This window comes from Bactrocera dorsalis, chromosome 2, assembly GCF_023373825.1.
Source record: "Bactrocera dorsalis isolate Fly_Bdor chromosome 2, ASM2337382v1, whole genome shotgun sequence".
Lineage (NCBI taxonomy): Eukaryota > Metazoa > Arthropoda > Insecta > Diptera > Tephritidae > Bactrocera > Bactrocera dorsalis.
Genome location: NC_064304.1, coordinates 11,587,182 through 11,611,369, shown reverse-complemented (window position 1 = coordinate 11,611,369; position 24,188 = coordinate 11,587,182). Strand labels below are relative to the sequence as shown.

General features: G+C 39.0%; 2 protein-coding genes across 7 annotated transcripts in view; both read left to right on the top strand.

The window, feature by feature from the left end:
• LOC105227562 (serine-rich adhesin for platelets) overlaps window positions 1-16,482 on the top strand; it is a 39,274-nt gene extending 22,792 nt beyond the window's left edge. Inside the window, exons 2-3 of the mRNA XM_049448340.1 lie at window positions 8,652-15,622; window positions 15,695-16,482. Coding sequence (XP_049304297.1) covers window positions 8,652-15,622; window positions 15,695-15,985 — 7,262 coding nt within the window. The 3' untranslated portion in view covers window positions 15,986-16,482. The remainder of the gene's footprint in view (window positions 1-8,651; window positions 15,623-15,694) is intronic.
• A 1,219-nt stretch (window positions 16,483-17,701) lies between these two features.
• On the top strand, window positions 17,702-23,550 carry LOC105227554 (protein TRC8 homolog). Of its 6 annotated transcripts, none has more exons than XM_019990768.3 (8): window positions 17,702-18,191; window positions 18,309-18,776; window positions 20,018-20,588; window positions 20,648-21,191; window positions 21,259-21,433; window positions 21,881-22,077; window positions 22,144-22,332; window positions 22,393-23,550. In XM_019990768.3, the coding sequence occupies exons 2-8, from the start codon at window positions 18,347-18,349 to the stop codon at window positions 22,573-22,575; spliced, it is 2,289 nt and encodes a 762-aa protein (XP_019846327.2). In that variant the 5' UTR covers window positions 17,702-18,191; window positions 18,309-18,346; the 3' UTR covers window positions 22,576-23,550. The 6 variants fall into 6 exon arrangements, with proteins under 6 accessions (XP_019846327.2, XP_019846324.2, XP_019846326.2 ...); XM_019990765.3 differs by having other exon boundaries at window positions 18,304-18,776; XM_019990767.3 differs by having other exon boundaries at window positions 17,702-18,223.
• The last annotated feature ends 638 nt before the right edge of the window (window positions 23,551-24,188 follow it).

The following is a 24,188-nucleotide window of genomic DNA, read 5'->3' as shown; positions in this document are numbered from 1 at the left end:
GCGCCACCAACGCGCAATCGAACGGGCGTATAGTTGGCCGAACGCTCGGTTGCATGGGATAGCGAAGTATCGAGGCAAGCCACCGCAACGTATGGCAACAAACACCACACTTCAAAGCACAGCAGACATTTCGCGCCGACATTCATTCGGCGTGGCTTTCGTGTGCTGTCCGCGCGTCGATCGGAATCGGCAGTGGCATTGTGAACCGATATACATACCTATTTACTGCTACTAAAGCATGAGAGTCCTTGCTCGTTGTTGCAACAAGATGCAAGTGCTGTCATGCATCATGTTGGGGAGTTGCGATTACAGGTGCTCACTAACTGTATTTTTATGAAAGTTTATATGCAACATGTTACAGGTTCTTCTCTAATTTTAATTCATTTAGTAGAGAGCCTGAAATATGTTTTCTGGAGATAGAGATAATATAAAATATAAAGATAGAGATAATACAAAGATAAAGATAAAGATAAAGATAAAGATAAAGATAAAGATAAAGATAAAGATAAAGATAAAGATAGAGATAAAGATAAAGATAAAGATAAAGATAAAGATAAAGATAAAGATAAAGATAAAGATAAAGATAAAGATAAAGATAAAGATAAAGATAAAGATAAAGATAAAGATAAAGATAAAGATAAAGATAAAGATAAAGATAAAGATAAAGATAAAGATAAAGATAAAGATAAAGATAAAGATAAAGATAAAGATAAAGATAAAGATAGAGATAGAGATAGAGATAGAGATAGAGATAGAGATAGAGATAGAGATAGAGATAGAGATAGAGATAGAGATAGAGATAGAGATAGAGATAGAGATAGAGATAGAGATAGAGATAGAGATAGAGATAGAGATAGAGATAGAGATAGAGATAGAGATAGAGATAGAGATAGAGATAGAGATAGAGATAGAGATAGATATAGAGATAGAGATAGAGATAGAGATAGAGATAGAGATAGAGATAGAGATAGAGATAGAGATAGAGATAGAGATAGAGATAGAGATAGAGATAGAGATAGAGATAGAGATAGAGATAGAGATAGAGGTAGTGGGTAGAGGTAGAGGTAGTGGGTAGAGGTAGAGGTAGAGGTAGAGATAGAAAGAGAGAAACAAAGATTAAGTTTTAATAAAAATAGAAATAGAGTTTGAGAACAATTTTTTTATTATTTTTCGAAGTTTTTAAAAATAGTTAGTTTTGGGATACCGCTAGTTTCAGATATAGAAGAAGTCCATAAAGCAGACTTTCTAAAAATTTCAGGGAAAGAGGTCTAGTTGAAAACCACACACACGAGAAAAAGGCTTTTAAAGTTTCAATTGCAACTGAACCAATTTAACCGAACTAGCAAAATATTTATACCTACAAAAATAGTTTTAAATTGTTACTCATTTAATCCTTGAGGGTGCAATAACTTCCTCATTCTAACACAATAGCAATTTGTGCCAAATCCATGTAAGAATTACATCGAAATTACTTACAAATGACTCCTTAAATCCATGACCCATGAAAGCAACACTTAGCAACCCTTTTTATTACACACACAGAATTGCTCCACTTTATCGCCACACATCACTACCGCATACGCACAAACAAAAATTTGCATCACCCTTCGAGTGCCTCAATTAGCCATTCGAAAGATCGTAAATATATGCATAACTGAAGGCAAGAAACCACAAGAAAATCCATTCGCACAAATTACTCGACGATGAACTCTGTTTCCCCGGTTCTGGCTATGCAAAGTAGTCCACAACAACAACAGCAATGCAGATTTCTTGCTACCGAATATCAAGTGGCATATCAAAACATTGTAAACTATTGCAACAAACACAACTACAATTTTATGAGCGAGTGGAAATTTACTTATTTTATAAGTTTTTATTACCGCACAACAACACTCATGAAGTGACCTCAGTGCCATTTTTGATATGCGCATAAATATTTTAAGTACGCACTCAATGTTTTTAAGTTTAATTAAAATTCACACAAACACACACACACACACTTACTTACGCACATGTAGCATGTGTAGAGTGCATAAATTCATTTTCATAGAAACTCTGCGGCATGTGAAATCTTGTGTGAAAGTTGATGAGTTACATTTCCTAAATTAAAATTTTTAAAATTCTAACATTGATTGTGTGCGAAAATGTGTTCCAACTAGAGTGGCAAAAGCAATTAGGAAGACATTTTAATGGATGGTAAATAGAAGTTCATTAAATTATAAATTGTATATGGGCAAATGAATATGAAAACTACTGCAGGCTGATGGCAATACGAGTATAAAAATAATTTAGGAATTACTAAAATTTGGAATTACTCATAAAAATATTTTGGATCGAAAATCATCAAAAACCAAAAAGAAACGTTAACTTCATCTGCACCAAAGCTATTATACCCTTCATAGGTGCATATCCTATAACATATTATCTGGATATTGATTGGTCAGTTTATATAGCAGCTATAAGCTATAGTGCTCCAATCAGAATAATATGTTCACAGAGTTTAGCGTTGTCTTACAAAAAAATAGTGCCAATTTCGTTTACAAAAAAAAAGTTTTCCATACAAAAATTTGATTTTAATGGGTCAGTTTGTATGGCAGCTACATATATGCTTTAGTGATCCGATCTGAAAAATTTTTTCAGAGGTTGCTACATGGCTTTGGCCAATAACTCATGCTGAATTTCTCAAAGATATCTCGTCAGATGGAAAAGTTTTGCGTACAATCACCTGATTTCGAACGTTCGATTTGTATGGCAGCTATAAGCTATAGTGGTCCGATCTAAATGATTTCTTCAGAGATGGGACTACTGTTTTAAAAAATAATCCATGCCGAGCTCCGACGAGATATCTCATCAAACGAAAAAGTTTTCCATACAAGAACTATATTTTAATCATTCAGTTTGTATGACAGCTATATGCTATGGTGGTCCGATAACGGCGGTTCCGACATATGAGCAGTTTCTTGTAAAGAAAACAACATGTGCAGAGTTTCAGGTCGATATATGAAAAACTGAGTGACTACTTCGCTTATATACAAACAGGCGGAGTCGGTACTTCGGGCTAATAATGGATAATCCATTTCAGGATTTCCTACGTCTTGAAAGAAAAAACACAGAAACTTCAAATTAAATGTTGACCGCGGCCACGTCTCAGATGGTCCATCCGTTGAGTCCAATTTTCGATAACTCGAGCACTCCGACTAGTAAATGAGGTGTGATGTTTTGCTCCAAAGCCAGAATCGAAGCGGAATTGTCCGCATAAACTTTAGAATTCACATATACCCCAGAATAAAGTCTAACGGTGTGATATCACACAATCTTAGTGGCCAATCGACCGGTCCAAATCGTGAGATTAATCGTTTTTCTCTCAATAAATCCATCTATTGATGCGATCTGTGGAAAGTGTCACTGTCTTGTTGAGCCTCTAACAGTAGGTTACCATGACACAATAAAAGTCGCCATTGACGGTTAGGTTTTCACCGGTATCGTTTTTGAAAAAATATGGAACGATGACTCCTCCGGTTCACAAACCGCACCAAACCGTGTTTTTTCCTGGATGAAATGCCAGCTCTTGAATCTCTTCAGGTAGCTTCTCGTCCCATATGCGGAAATTTTGTGTGTTTACATGTTTACATACACATTGTGCAAGAAATTGGCTTGGAAACATCGGGTCTTCTTGGAAATTTTCAACAGCCCATAGAGCGAGGTGATGTAGCTTATGAAGGTCGAACGGCTTCAGTTATTGCACAAGCTCTATTTTATACCTTTTCAATTTGACATCTCGACGTAAAATGTACCAAGTCATTCCATAAATACAATGAAAGAAATTCTGGAAAAAAATTTTACTTAATTTTACCGCCTAAAAACCGTTAACCGCAGACGGCGTAATGATTTTCGTAACATTATTATATCTCCAGCATACTCCGGAATATATTTGGCCATATTTATGAGCTTAGTACTAGAAGTTGGCATATAATTGACATTTGAGCAATTTCGCACAGCTCATTGAGTATTAGCATTTGGCTATTAGGCTCAAATATTTTTCGGAAATGAGCAGTAAAAACACTCAAATTTATGACATAAAAATATAGTTCACACACACACAGTATATAAAAACAGCAGTTATGCAAATATGAATTAAATCGGCATACACGAAAATATTACAACTATAACACTGAAAGCAGCCGCAACCACAACGGCGACAAGTAAATTATTTACAATTTCCGCACACTATGCACTTCAATGAATATAATCACATTTTATTTCCATAAAGTTTCTAATTTTGCTGATAAATTGCGCGCGTGTCGTTGGAGAAGAAAAATATCAAAAAAAAACAGTTATGAAAAATAACAACAACAAAATGCTAGTAAAATTACTCATAACGGCATTAGCCGCGATGAGGTTAGCCATGGACCCGTGAGCCTATTCAACCGTGCAGTATAAACGCGAATACCAATACAATTGTATATGAATTTATTTGCTGCGCGCATACACACACCAACGCGCTGCGGCAGCAACGGTATACGTGGCCGCATGCCATTATTCAGCATTTATGTAAAGCAAGTCAAAATAAATTTAGCAATTCACGAGCAGCAAATGGCAAAATGAAAATGAAAATGGAAATAAATTGGTGCTTCGCGGAAAAACATGCCGGGCTCATATACATATCGACTGTACATGCACACACACAACGTTGAGTGAGCACACTTATGCACTCGCCGCGCAATTGAGTGACTTTTAATGCAATGTGATTAAAATATGTTGCAAATTTAATATATTTCTAAGCGAAATAAATGCATAAGTGCATGCAACAACAAAAAATTCACAAATCTCTATATATTTACAGACAAATCAAAAAGTACTTCGCTATAAATATTCAATGCACGAAAGTGGAAGCGAACGAAAAACGTATGTATAAACCCTTAAAAAACCTCGAAAATAAATCAGAAATTAAAAAAAAATAATCTTTTACAAAAATATAAAAAAAAATATAAAAAATTCCACCAAATGTTGCCGCCGCCGTCTAGCCTAGTCGCCGAGTATCGGTATTTTTTGGTAGAAAAAAAATATGCGGAAATCATAATTGAGTAGTTGATTTGCAATAGCTGACATTTTTACAGCTTCCTTCCACCCAAAAAAGCCCTGCACACCATCTAGCTGGAGGTTGAAAATAAATTAACAAAAAATGTGTGTTTTTTTAACGAATACTCGACGTTGTGAATCTGTAACAACTGCATTGCCGATTGCAATACAATCAATTCAAGTGTGCGAATATACCCGGTAGTAGATTTTGTTGCTCCCAAAAATACTAGTTACAAAAGGTTTGTTCGGTAACTAGTTTTAAAGAGTCAGTTCAATAACTAGTTTCAAAATAATGTGAAATTTGTAAAAAAAAATCAAAAAAAAAACTACAAAACCCACGAAAGACTAAGACTAAACTTTAGACTTGACATATCCTCACAGGAAAGAGTCTAACGGTGTGATATCACACGATCTTGGTGGCCAATCGATCGGGCCAAAACGTGAAATTATCTGTTTACCGAAGTGTTCTCTCAAAAAATCCATTGATATGTGCGATGTATGGAAAATGGCGCTGTCTTATTGAAACCAAATCTCGCCGAGATCACGAGCTTCAATATCAGGCATCAAATAGTCGGCTATCATGGCGCGATAACGGTCGCCATTGATGGTCACATTCTCACCGACAGCATTTTTGAAGGAATATGGACAGATGATGCCACCGGCTCACAAGCCACAAACCGTTATTTTTTCTGGATGAAATGGCAGCTCTGGAATCGCTTGAGGTTGATTTTCCTCCCAAATGTTACAATTTTGCTTGTTTACATGCCCATTCAGTCAGAAATGGGCTGAACAAAATTTGCCTCGAAAATTTCAGATCTTCTTGGAACTTTGCAAGAGCCCAAAGAGCGAAACGATGTCGCTAGGGAAGGTCGAGCGGCTTCAATTCTTAAATAAGCTGCATTTTGTTTGCTTTCAATTTAAAATCTCGACGTAAGTTGCGCCAAGTCGTTCCATACGTCAGTCCGAGTTGCTGCGAACGGCTCCGAATTGACTCTCCACGGTCTTCGGGTATATTCTCAGCTATGGCTACTATATTTTGTTTACTGCATGCTGGACGTGGTTTATTCGGTCGATTACACCGGTCAACACGATTTTTGGGTCTGACATCTACATGTTAAATTTTAGTTTCTCCTATGACAAAAATAAGAAAAAAAAATTTTTTCCGGTTAAAGTTTGCTTTCGTAGAAATAAGAGCAATTTTTCGATTTTTTTCATACCTTCTAAAGTATTTTTACAATTAACGCAGGCGAAGTGAGGTACCCAATTTTCATTTTGATTACTGACTTTTAAGTTAAAATAGGCTTCATAGGCTTCGCAAAGTTTCAAATTGGTTGATTAAGCAAATTTTTTACTTTTAACTTTAATAAATTCACCGCAAATAAAACAGAATAAATCAACATCATTTTTACGCTGACTTGATGCCATTTTTTAACTGAGAAATACTCTAATATTGTTGTTACAGCTATAACAAACAGGTTAACATTCACTACTGTGCCTCTTACAAATAATAATACTGTTTACTTTCGGGTTAATCAAAGTGCTGCCATCTTTGATTTATGAAATAAATTAAAATATATTTATCGATTTAGATCAGCCCAAAGCAAACTTTAAGAACCAAAGATAAATATTTAAGTGTTTTTCAGTGTCTAGAATTAGAATTCAAGCATGAGAACAGAAACCCCAAAAAATATTTTTTTTTGTTGACCGGTGTTATTATCCTATAATGAATGCTGGGTCTCAAGATGAGTGATGGTTTATGTTGACTATCAGTTTAGCGAAACGCGAGAATCACATTATTTACAGAACGGGAATTTCCGTAATAAAAATAACATGACAGCTTGACACGACTCACTCCTTATCTGTCAAAAAAGGCTATTGAAAAAAGTGCCTTTTCTTGGATCACTAATCAATTCGGTTTGTACAACCGAAATGGTTAGTAACAAAAACCTCTCACTTTCTCCCTCTCTCACAATAACAGTATATTTTCTATTTCTTAAAATCCACTCTCGCCTCAAATTGATTTAGTCGCCAACTACTGTCGAGACAGTCTCACATACTGCTTGTCATACAAGTAACGGTTTCTACGAACGCATGTAGGTCAATTGCGTCAGAGATTTATTAAATTTTCCGTCACGGAAGGTAAAATCTGATATAAATTTATTGCTGTTTTTCAGAGGCAAACGATTGATAGCCGCGGGCGAATGTAAATGAATGAGATTGAAATGTTTTACTATACGATTTTTTTCGCTCTAGCTATGTGAAAAACTTACGATTAGGCATAAAATGATATTTATGGTTTGCCATTTTATTAGTAAGGTCAGATTTTGAATAAAATAATTGTGAATAGAAATAGTTGTAGGGAGTTGAGTCAGCGCTATTAATACAGAAGGTTTATAAGGATTATAATGCGAATTTGCCGGGAAAGAACATATTTTTTGTGGTTTTATCAAAGTTTGCGGATCTTTTATTTCATACAAAAAAATTATGTTTTTAGACCTTAACTCTATATTCGGAGATTATAGCATTGCCTTAGGCTTCTTCGTACAATTATTTTATTTTGATCGATCAAGTTGTAGGATAAATCTATGCTAAGAGAGCAACTTCTTGGAGAGAAAGGAATGTGTGTCAAATTTCAGATCGACATTTCGAAAACTGAGGAACAGGCGAAAAGACGGATATGAGTAAGTGGACCCGCTGTTCATTTACATAGTATGGATGTTATAAACTCCGTGCCAATCTTAAAATGTTAATATTGACGGAGACACCACTTACGCGGTTACAGTCGAGTTTACAACATCGCGTCAGTTGTTCCTCTTTTTCACTGTTTGGCGCCAGTTGGAGATTCCAAGTCTTACCAGATCCTCTTTCACTTGGTGTTACCAACGAAATAGAAGTCTTTCTCTTCCTCTGCTCATAGAAGATTGTACCTTTTCTGCAGCTCGAATTAATTTTTCCAGGAATAGATTGGAGAAGTCGCACGATAGGGAGTCGCCTTGTCTGAAACCACGTTTGGTATCGAACGTCTCGGAGAGGTTCTTCCCGATCCTGACGGAGCTTTTGGTATTGCCAAACGTCAGTTGACGGCTATTACTGCTCCTTATCAGTTCTTCGCCGCATTTGAATAGCTCGGCCGGAATCGACCCCCGCCATCGGTCCTTCATCTACAGATTAAAAAACACTCTCTAAGGACTTGACATTAAAAGTCTTAGTCCAGTCGATATGAAAATATTAGAAGCTTGTGGAATGTAAGGGTTTCCACGTTAGAGTTTAACGCCCAATAAATACTGCGATGAACACTGCAAATCAGTTTAGAAAGGTTAAATTTGCGCAAGAGGTCAGTCGTCCTTTAAAATTTGTATATTTTCGAATAGCCATTTTAACAGTCATATTACTTAAATACCGCAACGTGCCGCTTGCTGTACCGCTAAAATCTCTTCATTCGACTGGAGTAAAAATTGCAACGAATTTCCATTTCCCCTAACACGTACAACTCTTATTACACACATACATAAAATCACGTAACCTTTAATAGTTTCACACTAACACATTGTGAACCCCTCTTTCAATTGCAGATGAACCGCTTAGCGCCACTAGCGCCGTGACCGCACCAGGCCACCACGCGCAATACTCCTACGCTGACGCCCTGCCGAGTGCATTCCATTGCCCGGCCGAAGGTTTATACGCCGACGATTACGACTGTCGTATCTACTACCGCTGCGAAGCGAAAACAAATGACTATATCAAAGCTTATGCATTCGCCTGCAAATCTGGTACCGTATTCTCGCGCAACCTGCGCCTCTGCATGCCGCCCCAGCTGTCCGGCCGCGAGGAATGCAGCGATTACATGAACGAAATTGATACGGACAATGGCGATAATGGTGTTGATGGCCAACAACTGCCGCTACTGACATATGGCAGTGCCAATAACGGTAATGGCACATACGCGACCGCAAGCGATACGGGTGCGAATATCGACACCGATGCTGCTTCATACGCTGCCGCTGCGTCTGCCGCTGAAACTGCAACGCGTGGTCAATTGCAAAATTATGGGCTGTCAGGTTTGGGTGGCGTTTCCGTAATTTCCTTTTCCACATCGGCGGCGCGTTCGGCGGGTGGCAATGCCATCGACGAACAGGGACCACCTTGCGAGGATGATGGATTTATGAGCGATCCAGACGACTGCACAATCTTCTATCGGTGCATTTCGAATGGTCGGACTTTCAATAAAATCGGTTTTCGTTGCTCGGACGGCACTGCGTGGGATGCCGCATTGGAATCATGTAACCACATACACAACGTGCGTGCCAGTGGTGGATGTAAAGGAAAGGCTGATAATTTAGTTTTGGCCGACTATAACGCGGCTACAACTCAATCAACGCAAACCAACTATCAGAATACAACAACTTCGAGCAGCAGTAGCCAGCAGAGTTCGACTAGCTCATCCTCAAATACATCCTCATCGTCATCATCTTCGTCCTCGTCGAATACTGCGAGCTCAAGTGCGTCGAATACCAGCGGTGCAGGTGGCAATCAGCAGCAAACAAGCACTCAATCAAGCAGCACTGAGAGTAATTCATCCAACCAGCAATCGCAATCAAGCACACAGAGCTCAAGTTCAAGTAGTCAACAATCATCAACTTCGAGCACAAGTTCAACATCGACATCAAGTTCAAATCAGGGCGCCAGTAGCAATCAATCAAGTGCCAACAATCAATCGAATTCAAGCAATCAGTCTGGCAGTAATAGCTCTAATAATCAATCTAGCTCAAACAATCAATCTAGTTCAAGCAATCAATCGGGTTCCAGTAGCCAATCAGGATCAAACAATCAATCTAGTAACACGGGGCAATCAAGTTCAAGCAACCAGTCTAATACAAATAATCAATCTAGTTCTGGCAACCAGTCAGCCGCAAATAATCAATCAAATACCAGCAATCAAACAGCCACGAACAATCAGTCTTCTGGTAGTAGTTCTAGTAATCAATCTAGTTCTGGTAATCAATCAAGTTCAACTAGCCAATCTGGGTCTAATAATCAATCTGGTAGCAACAATCAATCAAGCTCAAGTAATCAATCTAGTTCAAGCAATCAATCTGGTAGCAACAATCAATCAAACTCGAATAACCAATCTAATTCAAACAATCAATCAAACTCGAGCAATCAATCTAGTTCCAACAATCAATCTAGTGGCAATAAACCCAATACAGCCACTGAATGTAAGAATGATGAAACTTACATTCCCGATAAAGAGGATTGTACAAAATTCTACCGCTGTCGGGATAATGGTAATGGTGGTTTGGAACAAGTGCCGTTTACATGTGGACCCGGTACTGTTTGGAATCAAGATGAGAAAGTTTGTGATATACCTACCAGCGAGCAGAAAGAAAAATGTAAAGCGATGCTTAACTTAGGTGGCCCTACAAACACCACCAGCAGCAGTAATCAGCAGTCGGGAAATCAACAATCAGGTAGTGGTCAACAGAGCTCCAACAACCAAACCACAGCGAGCAATCAATCAACCTCTTCAAGCAATCAATCCTCTTCAACCGGCAGTCAAACAAGTAGCTCAAGCCAATCCGCCTCCAGTAGCAATCAGTCGAGTTCCTCCAATCAATCCAATAACAATCAGTCGAGTCAGCAGCAGTCCAATAATCAACAAACAAATCAAACGACAACAACTCAAAAGCCCTCCAATCCAGAAGGGGATTGCAAAGACACTGAGACGTACTTAGCTGATAAATCGGACTGTCGTCGCTTCTATCGTTGTGTCGATAACGGCAATGGAGGGTTTGATAAGGTTGCTTTCGATTGTGCGCCCGGTACGGTGTGGGATCCAGATGTCTTGGGTTGCAATCATCCGACGGATGTGCAAAAGGAGCAATGTCGTGTTATGGCTACTGGTGGTAGCAGTTCAAATGCGACATCAAGTCAACAACCTTCGAGTAACAATCAATCTTCGAGTTCAAACCAGCAGGCATCTGGTAGTAATCAGTCCAGCTCCTCAAGCTCGGCACAGGGATCTTCAAGCAATGAACAATCAAGCACTTCAAGTAGCACAGGTTCAAGTCAACAATCATCTGGTAGTAATCAGTCCGGCTCCTCAAGCTCAACAGGTTCAAGCCAACAATCGTCTGGTAGTAATCAGTCCGGTTCCTCAAGCTCAACACAGGGATCTTCAAGCAATGAGCAATCAAGCACTTCAAGTAGCACAGGTTCAAGTCAACAATCATCTGGTAGTAATCAAACCGGCTCTTCAAGCTCGACACAAGGATCTTCAAGCAATGAGCAATCAACCACCTCAAGTAGCACAGTTTCAAGTCAACAATCATCTGGTAGTAATCAATCCGGCTCCTCAAACTCGACTCAAGGAACTTCGAGCAATGAGCAATCGAGCACATCCAGTAGTACAAGTTCAAATCAGCAATCATCATCAAGCAGCACACAGTCAAGCAGTTCAAGCAGCAGTCAGGAGAATTCAACAAACCAAAGTACTACAACCTCACAAAGCTCGAGCAGCAGTCAAGGCTCCTCTACAACTCAAAGCTCTTCAACAACACAAGGTTCTTCAACCAGTCAAGAAGGCACCACAACGCAAGGTTCGACAACAACACAAGGTACAACATCCACCACTACAACTCAATCAAAGCCATCAGGTAATTGCGACAGTAAAACAAAATTTGTGGGTGATGAAAAGGATTGCGCCAAATTTTATCGGTGTGTTGATAATGGTAAGGGCGGTTATGATAAAGTACCGTTTACCTGTGGACCAGGAACTGTTTGGGACAGCGCAATCGTCGCCTGTAATCATCCGTGGGCGGTGAAGGATAAAAGCTGCGGCACAGGAAGCCCCAGCCAGCAGTCACCAACCACACAAACTACTGAAGGACCCCAAGTTTCAAGTACTACGGTTCCTCAGCAATCTACAACACCCACACAAGTGCAAAAGCCGACAACTTCACGGCCTACTCAAACAACCAATCGTCCCGGTGATACTACACAGTCTCCGATAAGTGCACCACCCACTGTAAGCACTCAGAGACCAATAGTGACGCCTGGTATATGCCGAACGGAAGGCTTTATTGGAGATCCTAAAGACTGCACCATTTTCTATCGTTGTGTAAGCAACGGTCAAGGTGGCTTTACACAATATCCGTTCAAGTGCGGAGATGGCACAGTATGGGACAACGAGTTACAGACATGCAATCACGATTTGAATATGTGTAATCCAAATCCTAGCACAGGTAAACCTACAACTACTCAAGGTCAAACTACGACAACTCTATCACCTTCGACTACGCCAATCACATCGCGACCCACCACCACTCAAGTGCAGACTTCGACACAAACTCCAGCTATTGAATCAACCACTCAGTCTATATCGTCGACAACCACAAACGATGGACAACAAACAACTACGGTCATAGCTGAGAAACCAACCACAATAACTACTCAAACGCCGACTTGGACTACAACAGAGACAATTTCGACTACATCGTCACCTACAAACCCTACGACTGGTGTTTCAACGCAACCTTCAACAACTGAAAGCGACTCGACAACATTGCAGCCGACCTCAACCACGCCCATACCGAATTTACCTCCGGGACAAACATGTCAAGGTGAAGGTTATATGGCTGATCCAATGAATTGCAGGAAGTTCTATCGTTGTGTTCGTGAAGGGGATTCATACACGAAATATGAATTCACCTGTGCCAAGGGTACAGGTTGGAGCGAGGATAAGCAAACTTGTGACTACGCTGGAAATATTGAACGATGTGAAGGACAAACTGAGGAACCGGAGACCTCAACCGTCACTACGGAAACCAGCATCGAAAGTTCTACCACTACGGTAACAGCCGAAAAACCAACCACAGAACCGAGCTCGACAACTACGACCGTAACGGCAAAACCAACCACAATTCCAACGGAAACCACTACAGTCCCGTCGTCAACGGCCTGGACAACAACTGGTATACCTTCGACAACAACTGCCACATCGACATGGAGCACAGAGGCTGGAGATGACTCTACAACAACATCACAACCGATATCGACCACACCTATACCGAATTTGCCACCAGGACAAACTTGCCAAGGCGAAGGTTATATGGCTGATCCATTAAACTGCAGGAAGTTCTATCGTTGTGTTCGCGAAGGGGATTCATACACGAAATATGAGTTCACCTGTGCCAAGGGTACAGGTTGGAGCGAGGATAAGCAAACTTGTGACTACGCGACAAATATTGAACGGTGTGAAGGACAAACCGAGGAACCAGAGACCTCAACCGTCACTACGGAAACCACCATCGAAAGTTCTACCACTACGGTAACAGCCGAAAAACCAACCACAGAAGAGAGCACGACAACTACGATCGTAACAGAAAAACCGACCACAGAAGAAAGCTCAACAACTACGTCCGTAACAGAAAAACCGACCACAGCTCCAACGCAAACCACCACGGTCCAAACGTCAACAGCATGGACGACAACAGAGATACCTTCGACAACGACTTCCACATCGACATGGAGCACAGAAGCTGGAGATGACTCTACGACAACAACACAACCGATATCGACCACACCTATACCGAATTTACCGCCGGGACAAACATGTCAAGGTGAAGGTTATATGGCGGATCCAATGAATTGCAGGAAGTTCTATCGTTGTGTTCGTGAAGGGGATTCATACACAAAATATGAATTCACTTGTGCCAAGGGCACAGGTTGGAGTGAAGACAAGCAAACTTGTGACTACGCGGCTAATATTGAGCGATGTGAAGGACAAACCGAGGAGCCAGAGACCTCAACCGTTACTACAGAAGCCTCAGTCGAAAGTTCTACCACTACAGTAACTACAGAAAAACCAATCACAGAAGAGAGTTCGACAACTACGACCGTAACGGAAAAACCAACTACAGAAGAGAGCTCAACAACTACAACCGTAACGGAAAAACCAACCACAGAAGAGAGCTCAACAACTACGACCATAACGGATAAACCAACCACAATTCCAACGGATACCTCCACAGTCCAAACGTCAACAGTATGGACCACAACGGAAATACCTTCGACTACGACCGCTACATCGACATGGAGCACAGAAGCTGGGTATGACTCTACAACAACACCGCAACCAACATCGACCACACCAATACCGAATTTACCACCAGGACAAACTTGCCAAGGTGAAGGCTATATGGCGGATCCAATGAATTGTAAGAAGTTCTATCGTTGTGTTCGCGAAGGGGATTCATACACAAGATATGAATTCACATGTGCCAAAGGTACAGGCTGGAGCGAGGATAAGCAAACTTGCGACTACGCTGGAAATATAGAACGATGTGAAGGACAAACTGAAGAGCCTGAAACGTCTACCCTTCCTACAGAAACCACATTGGATACATCAACAACCACTAAACCCACTGAATGGACAACAACTACACAATCGACACAAACAACAACAATACCCGACTCTACTACACAGCAAACAACAGCAATAGAAACATCAACACTTCCAGAAAGTTCAAGTGCCACTGAGAGTTCGAGCACCAATTTACCGGAAACGACCACAACAGTGCAACCACAAACGACTACGACCATTCCAACGGATACAACACAGTACCCAGTCACTTCAAAGCCGGGCTATAAACCCACCACAGATAAGCCGGGTACCGATTCTACCACAACTCCGACGACTACCGAAGAATATCCGACTACAACAGCCGAACCAGTTAATCATGTCTGCACCAATGAAGGATTCTACCCCGATCCACAGGATTGCAATCGTTACTATCGTTGTGTTGACGCAAGTAAGAACGGTAAATATCAAATTTATAGCTTCCGCTGTCCGGACGGTACAGTTTGGGACACATCGCTAGAGACATGCAACTTCCCCGACAGTGTGTCGGGTAATTGCTCAAAAGCTCCAGGCACAACAACAGAGGGAGCTACAACGGAGTGGACGACCACTGGTCCTACCGAAAAACCCACTGAGAAGCCAGAAAAACCCACTGAGAAACCAGAAAAACCAACCACGGAGCAAACAACTACCGATGAACCAACAACTGTACCTACAACTCCAACCACCGAACAGTCAACCACAACAACACAAGAGCCGTCAACAGAACCTGCTTCTACAACGGTGATCACAACCACTGATGAACCAACCACAACTACTGAAATATATTCCACCACGGAACAGTCCACCATCCCACCAACAACAACAACTGAGTCAATAACAACTATAAAGCCAGGCCCTGCTACAAATGACAGTTCTCCCTGCCCCCAAACTGGCGAAGGTCAAAATACTTTTGTCTGTCCAACCGGCTTCCGGCGGCATCCGAAAAGTTGTGACTTATTTTATCAATGTACCGAGAAAGCCGAGAGCTACGATTTGGCAATAACCGTTTTCGAGTGTCCCAAAGGCACAGTGTATCATGAAGAGAGAAATCTTTGCGATAAGCCTACTAAAAACGACAACTGTTTGAAAAAATCGATGACGCGTTCCGGTCTTTACGACGACCAAATAAGACTCATGAATATGGTCTGTATTGAATTATATAATAATGTTGCTTAATAATTTTTCTTTAATTAATTTTATTTCAATTTCGAACAGATAAAAATTCGCTCTGTCGGCCAGTCACTGTGCCCCAACAAAGGACACTTTGCACTAAACAAGGACGAATGCAGTCAACTCTTCATTAAATGTGCGCACTCGACGACGACGGGTCGGCTGGAAGGCCAAGTCTACCGCTGCCCGCAAGGTTTCGCCTATTGGGCCGTTAGTCGACGCTGCGAACGTGCACAGAAACTGCTCAATTGCACGCCGGCTAAATATGAGACCGGCGGCGATTTGCCCGTAGAATGGGCGAACATAGGCAATCGACGCAGAAATTTGAAAGTTTAAGCTTGATACTGAATATGAAAAAACTTGCGAGGGAAATTCACTCCGTAACTAATATTAAGCAATAATCCATATTTATTTAAGTTAATCATTAATGTTATGCTTAGAATGCATAATCAATATTCGAATTGTTTGCTGCGCGTGCGCAGGGTACATTTTGCACGCGTGGCATGCGCGGCAAATGATGCAAGAATATTTGTAATTAGTGCTTAGGCGGGTACTTATGTAATAGTTACTCCTTAGATTAGTCACTGCTTTATTATACACATATTTACCTAGAGATATGTGTATATATGTGCTTAGCATTGGGTCAAAATCATTTTGTAAGCGGTGTTGGTATTTATTGAACGAAAGATATATGATTTACCGTATTTGTATTGGATAAATATATTCCCAGTTATAGACTCATAAGTGAAAATTCTATTCAAATATTAATAAATTATTTAATAAGTTATTATTATTATTTCGATGTACTTCGGTAAGCGTATAGAAGGCGCTGCCAAAATGCCATAAACAGTTTTGAAATAAATGAATAATTTTAAATACATACATATGTATGTATGTGTTTTGATTTAATTTAATTCTTTTGAAAATTTGTCTGCTTTCATGAACCATCTACTATAGTTTAGTTATAGATTTATAACGGTTTTAGTAGTTTCTAACAGACCCTTATGGGGAGAGCACGGGGTTATAATCCGATTTCATTCATATTCACATTGTCGTTAGAGATTCTTAAAGGATTTTCCCCGAACAAATTTTATTCTTGAGTATTTTAGGAGACGTGTATGTCCTTTTTTCAAAATTTTTATTCCATGGATGACCGTTGCTACTGCGATCCCCTGTGTCAAATTACAGTGTTACATCTTAATTTAGTGCTTAGTTATTATAATGTTTTCATTTAATGGCGTTCTCACTTCTTTCAAGTTATCGCTTGCACGGATGGACAGACAGACAGTTAGTCTATTCACACTACCCAACTTGCTACAAGCACTCAAGCATCTATTCAAACAGTAGAAGTGTCTTCCGGTCCCCTCCGACCGGAAACTTCAAGTTCAACATTCTGCTTCAAAAGCAAACTACAGCAGTGTTTCCTAGACATAATCACACATGTGCAGTTAAGACTGAAGGAATTCAATGAAATATATGATAATTACAACTTTTACAAAAGGTTCAAATTGAAATGGAAGCACTTACACACAAATTTTGCGCTTGCGGACCAATAGCAAGCTTCTTGATAAATTTTTCAAAAGCTATTAAAACAAAAAACAATTTACAGTACACTGATAGCACTTGCACAATTATTTGCACGCGAATATCACTTTAACAAACAAATTTAAATTTTAACACAAAAATCAAGAACGCACGCTCATTTGTTTTTTATTATCTTGGCTTTCAGCGCGAATTGTAGTTACAATAGTTGGGTTTTGCGCCATCTAGTGGTGAAGTTTGCATGGTCAGCTGTCATTTCCGTTATTTATGGAACAAATAGATATAATTACTGCAATAAACAAATTAGAAAACTCATTTTTTACATATGTATTCTGTTCACATTATATCATAATGGCTAAACAACTAGTTTTTGAAAAGTTTGCAGTTATTTTTATAAAGTTTTGTTGCTTAATAAGGCATCTCTTCAAAATTGACATTTAATTTTGTAGCAAAACAAACACATAACTGTCAATTCAATTTACACATATATGCCGAAGTGAGATAGCTGCTTTGATTTGTGTAGCAACAACAAGAAAACGAAAACATTATTGCTTCCAAAGTCAATTCACGACACGAACAGAAAGAAGAAGCGTTAATAATTCACGACATCGAAAAAGGAAAGCAAAGTTCGGAATAAAAACATTTGTAAGATTTTTATGCTTTTTCCATCAAAGTGTAAAGAAAAATTTGTAAACAAAAGACGTACTTGCCAGCACCTGAAGTGGTGCAGGACTTGAAGGTGGTCAGAGGAAACAGGCAGTACGGAAAAAGTGTAAAAATATTTGTTTGCAATCTGTGCTTGAATAAATTAATAACACAGGCTAAGGTGGGGACACAAACACATCCAAGGTGGCGATAAGGCCACGACTATCGTATGTAAAATTATAAATTGCAAAAAAAATTTATAGATTATCGCAAAGCTCATACAAGTCGGATTGAATGTGCAATATATATCAAATATCAGTGGTGCCTAAGCCCAACTCAGTGTACACGACTCAAGGTTGGTTATCAAGTAATATACGACAATTTCAGGTGAAGAAACTGCACGTCATTGGTCACTGACCCACTAACTGTTCTATTATTTGCCTTGTTCATTTATTATTTATTACAAGACAAGGTGATTACAAACTAAGAACAGCATAATACACTCTAAAAATGTCTGTGCGCACCAAAGTACTCGGATTAGTGGACGTAATGATGCGTGTACCACCAATATTAGTCATAGATGAGGTGCTCAAAATTAGTATGGGACTACCAACGCGTTTTTACCCCTCCCCAGCTGATCCAAGTTTACTGGCCGCCGACTTTACAGCAAATCAAACACCGAGTAACGCCAAAATGACGGTTGAAGCATCAACGGTTTTTACGGAGCTCAACAATGCCAGCCTTATAAATAGCACTAGTGGCGATAATGCAGGTGGCGACAGCCCGCTAGAGCGTGCCATAATTAATGCATCCGCAACAGCCGCCACAAGTGGTGTACTTAGCAGTTCGTTTGGCAACATGATGAATGAATTGTCGCAGGACACATTTCTATCGGATGTGTTGTCGATAACATCGGTGAAATTTATTGTCTGTTTATTTGGTATGTAAACCGTTTCTTATTATGTTTTTGCATCATCTTATATAAATCAAAATGTTATCATTAGAGAAGCGTCATAAATCAATTAAAATTATATTTAGAAAAATAAGAACTGACGCAGTTCTGTCCGTAAGCTATCAAGTGTGTTACCCGAAAATCATAACAAAAGTTCTCGTCAAGTTGATATTTAGTTTCGTGTTTGCGCTCGCCGCGCTCAAATCGCATACAATCATAATGAGTCAACAAATTTCTGTTTGCTTTATTGTTTTTTTTTACCTTTTTTTTAATTAATGCTAGTTAGTGTCTGGCTTTAGGCAATCAAGAAAAACGCAAAAATTGGTGATGAAAATTCGTTAAAAACCTTGAAAGGGTAAAAGTAGAGCAATTGCCAGCAAAAAATCCGGTAATACCGTAGCAACATACAAATATTTTTAAGTAGTTAAGCACTAAGTTTAATGAACGACCTCTAAATAGCACAGTTAAGCACGAACTTTTAATGTTTGAATTTTATTGCATAAATACATGCGTACATGTAACGACAATATACAAACAAATGTGATGCTGTTTCTTGTTTTTTCTAATTGGCACTTGAACGCAGACTCGTCTTAAATATTCTTTAAATGCGTTGAAATGCAACAAATTTTTTTCTTTTAGTTTTTTGAAAATATAGGCTTGGTATTGCCAGTAATAAATCCAACCTGCTCTACATACAATAAACTCCACTGAAAATAGTGAATTATTTGTTTTCATTTTTTATGCCCTGAAGAGGGTAGACCCGGAAGGAAACGTCGGAGACAAATGATCAATGTGACGAGCTGAGTTGATTATGCGATGTCCGTCTTTCAGTATATATAGAGTTAGTCTAAAGTTTTTAAAATATCGATCAAAAGTTTTGCACACGGCTTTTTTCTCTAAGAAACGGTTCATTTGTTGAAACCACACATATCGGACCCACTACTAAACAATCAAAATCAAGTTCTTAAACGGAGACCTCTTTATTTGTGAAGGAGACTCTAGCTTTGATACAAACAAAGTTAACATTTTTTTTTTGTTTTAATATAAGCGTCATTTTTTCTAAAATATACTTACCCATTTCTATATTAAATGATATGAAAAGATAGAAATTTACTTATTTACATTAGGAAGACCTTTTCTTACGCTCCTGTGACGTATAATTTTACAATACTTTTTTTAGTTTAGATATAACTCAATACAGTATTATTAATTTTTGCGATGTTCCACAGTTTTTCTAAGTGCTGCTTGCATATTTATGCTATGGACACGGCATTTGGTGATGGTCTACATGTTTGTGATATCATTGGGTTTGACATTTATATCATATTGGTCAAATGTTTCTGCGCTGGCATTAATGGAGAAATCGCCGTGCTTGTTAGAAGATCTGCTTTCATTAAATATGGCACGACTGCTTGATACAGGCGGTATAGCTTTATCGGTGTTGCCACACCTAGTGGCGCAATGGTTTATGGGTATGCTCTTCGCTTATGTGCATTTAGGACCGCGTTATCCAACGATACAAAAAATTATGCCAGTTGTATTTGCCGGGCCAATATTTTTAGCCATGCTACCATTACCACCGCGCATTATCAAAGACTTACCAGTGATAGCCGGTGCGGTACCGTTAATATTAACGAAAATGACAATGCTTAACAGTGCTGTAGATGCTGCCAAGACTGTTTATAATGGCTATCAATATGCAATGAATTTTGTGTCGAACTTCGGTTTATCCGCATTGATCGAGAATGAGTGGCAACGTTTGAATGTGCCGTGTGTGCTGCGCGTCTTTTGGAGTATAAGGTAAAGTAAGCAAGTACCATAAAATATAGTATATACAAGTTTTATTTATCTCCCTACAGAATTGGCCAGGAATTTATTTCCATTGTGATGCTCTCCGATGGCACTGCGCCAGTAGGCTTCCTTCCCACCATGCAAAAACTATTGGTCGATGGCTGTGAAACGCTCACTGCCGTGCTGGGCATGACTTCAATAATATCGGTGATATGTCACTATATTGGTCGCGGATTTCAATGGTATCTTTTAACATTCGACAATGACGAGGAAAAATCATTGGGCACCGTTTCAGCGGTACTCTTTTATATACTCGCCCTACAAACGGGACTAACCTCCTTGTCGCCCGATAAGCGTTTTGTCCGTTTGTGTCGAAATTTGTGCTTATTGATTACAGCTTTATTACATTTCCTACATAATATTGTGTCGCCCATACTGATGTCATTGAGTGCGGCACGCAATCCTTCACGCAAACGTCATGTACGCGCACTTACCGTTTGCGCTTTTTTGGTTGTCACGCCGATTTGTTTGCTTGCCGTGCTCTGGTCACGTCACTCACCTTCCACTTGGTTGCTAGCGGTAACGGCGTTTTCGGTCGAAGTTGTTGTAAAGGTATGTGTGCCTTATTGCTTTTTATTGTTTCATTACAAATTCTCTATGAGAAATTGTCACTTTGCAGGTGCTTGTTTCGTTGGCCACATACACGCTGTTCCTGCTCGATGCACGACGACAAACATTCTGGGAGAAGCTTGATGATTATTTATATTATGTGCGCGCTTTTGGTAATTCTGTAGAGTTTTGCTTTGGTATATTGCTTTTCTTTAACGGTGCCTGGATATTGGTCTTCGAGTCGGGTGAGTTTTTTTCGCTGAGCTATGTCAATTTATGTTGTTATTATTATTTGTCACTTAAAATCAAATATTATGGTGGTGAAGTTCGAGGCTGCAGCTTATGCGTACTCCGCAGCCAACTCACATAGTTGGCAAAATAGGAAAGGGTTTTAAGAGTTTATGATGTATGTATGTATGTTGCTAAAACCGCTGCCATGCTCATTTCATGCAATCATTTTAACTTTTACATTACATATAAATCTATGTTAACCTCACATCAAGAACTATTTGTGTTACAGCTGCATCAAATGGTCATTCATAATTTTGATTTTTATAGTTCAATCGTTGAGTTCATTTATTGTGCGACGTGCGCCTGTCTAAAAGTTATTGTGTGAACCTGTTTTATGTTTTTTGTTTTCATTTTTTTGGGTTTCTAATTTATTTATTATAATAAAACATGTAACTTGATAGCCGAAAATGTTATAGGCGGTACCATACGTGCAGTCATGATGTGCATACATGCCTATTTCAACATTTGGTGTGAGGCTCGGGCCGGTTGGTCTGTGTTCATGAAGCGACGCTCCGCGGTACACAAGATCTCAGCACTGCCCGAGGCGACATCAGCGCAATTGCGTGCCTTCGATGATGTTTGCGCCATCTGTTATCAGGTAAGGACGAATTTTCATGCTTGCTCTCGATTTAAAATAATATTCGGTATTTTCAAACATTTTCAGGAAATGTATTCTGCCAAAATTACACGTTGCCGCCATTATTTCCACGGTGTATGTCTACGAAAATGGTTGTATGTGCAAGATCGCTGCCCACTATGTCACGAAATTATGATGTACACAGATAAAAACGACGAAAGTGATGAACCGGCGCCCATTGAAGGCCCCACGCCCGCGCCTATTCATCAATACAATGTAAGTTTTTGATTTTTAAAACAAAAAATAAAAATATTGAACGCAAAAATCTGCTTGCAGGATGAAACCGACGAGAGTCACACGTCCGGTTCGTCGAGCTCATCACCCAGATTGACAAGCAATAATGCAACCAACACAAACGCTGCGGCCACAACATCCTCAGCTGCCGCTGTAGCCGCCGCCGCTGCCAGCAACAGTACACAGACATTTCGATGGTCACCTGACATTGGTATACAGGAATAAACATTTGGGGTATAGTTAAAAACAAAAAAAACATTCAATTAAACGAAATTTAGTAAAAATACAAACGAACTGTTGAATGGGGTTGCATGTAAATGGGGTCTTGGGTGCGCGTGTGTCAGGCACAAAAAACATTAAGAACCAGAACAAAAGACATAAAAACGTTGGAAATGTAGATAACTAGTGTGTACTTATGAAAAACGCATATGCAATACATTCAATTCATATGTAAAGCTAATAATTTTAATATGTTATGATTCCAACATTATATACATATATGTATACTGTTAGCTGTATAAAAGCTAATTTTAGTCCTTGCGGTCCAAGCAACAAACCGAATAAGGCAAGCTATTAGAGAAAAATAAAAATTGTATAAAAAGAAAAGACAAATCCTTGGCAAGTAAGCAGTGAAACATTTGGCACACACGCATACACACACTCACTCACTCACTCAGCACCACCAAAAGCGTTCGTGTTGCAGCAATAACCACGGAATAACGCACACTATTGTCGTTTAGACTAGACGAAAGCGGATACTTGCCGCCGTTGATAACACACTGCTTTGTTGTAATTACCGTACACAGCTCTGCAAGGCTTACAGCCGTCGAAAAACAAACACAAAAACACAAAAAAAACGGTAAAACACGGAAGCAACGCATTAAATGCCGTGCTCTTTGGTAAATTGTAATATTTGTAAATATAACTGCTTATATTATTATTGTATGTATATTCTAAGTTAAAAAATAATTTGGCGTTGAAATGAGATAATGCCACACGCAACACCGAGCCGTAAAGAAAATTGTGAATACTTTCATACACACACACACACACACGCCAATTCAAATTGTGCATAAAATCCACAAAGCGTTAACGAAAAACATTAAATAAAATAGAAAAAAAAAATAAATAAACACTTAAGAATTTAGTCGAGATTAAATTAAATAAACACTATAATTTTGTATATTGTTTAAAAAGTAATTATATTCATTTAATTAAAATGAAATTTTCATATGACATTTCAGGCTGAAGATGGCTGTGGGTAATTCTTTTGCAATTAGTGTATGTATGCGCTTGTTAAATATTCATACATGTAAAATGCCTAACATTTTGTGAGTTTAAAAATTTTAAAGAAATTATAAATCTATTTTTACGACAAGCGATTTTTAGACGTTTAATTAAAAATTTAAATTATTTTAATACAATTTTTTCTTATTTCTCACGATTGGCTGCAGCGAAACAAGTAATGTGTGAAAGAGACAGAGAGAGAGTAGAGTCTGAGTAGAATGTGTGACTTGCAATAAGTTTTTATGAAGCTTTTAAACTAAATTAAGGGATTACACGGGTGTCCTCGGGTAAAAAACAGCATTTTTCTAAAAAAAAATTCTCATATTAAAAATTAAATATTTTATTAAAATAAAAAAATTAAATATTTTATTAGAATTTTTTATTGTTACAAAGATGCACTATTAACAAAGAAATTTTGAAATTTTTGGAAAAAAATATTTTAAACTCGGCCATTGCGACGCCATTTCCGGTAGCCCCTCGGAAGAAAGATGCGCCCGCATTGGCAGCATAACTCCTTACAGGATCTTCTAAAGTGAAAAAAATACGTTTTT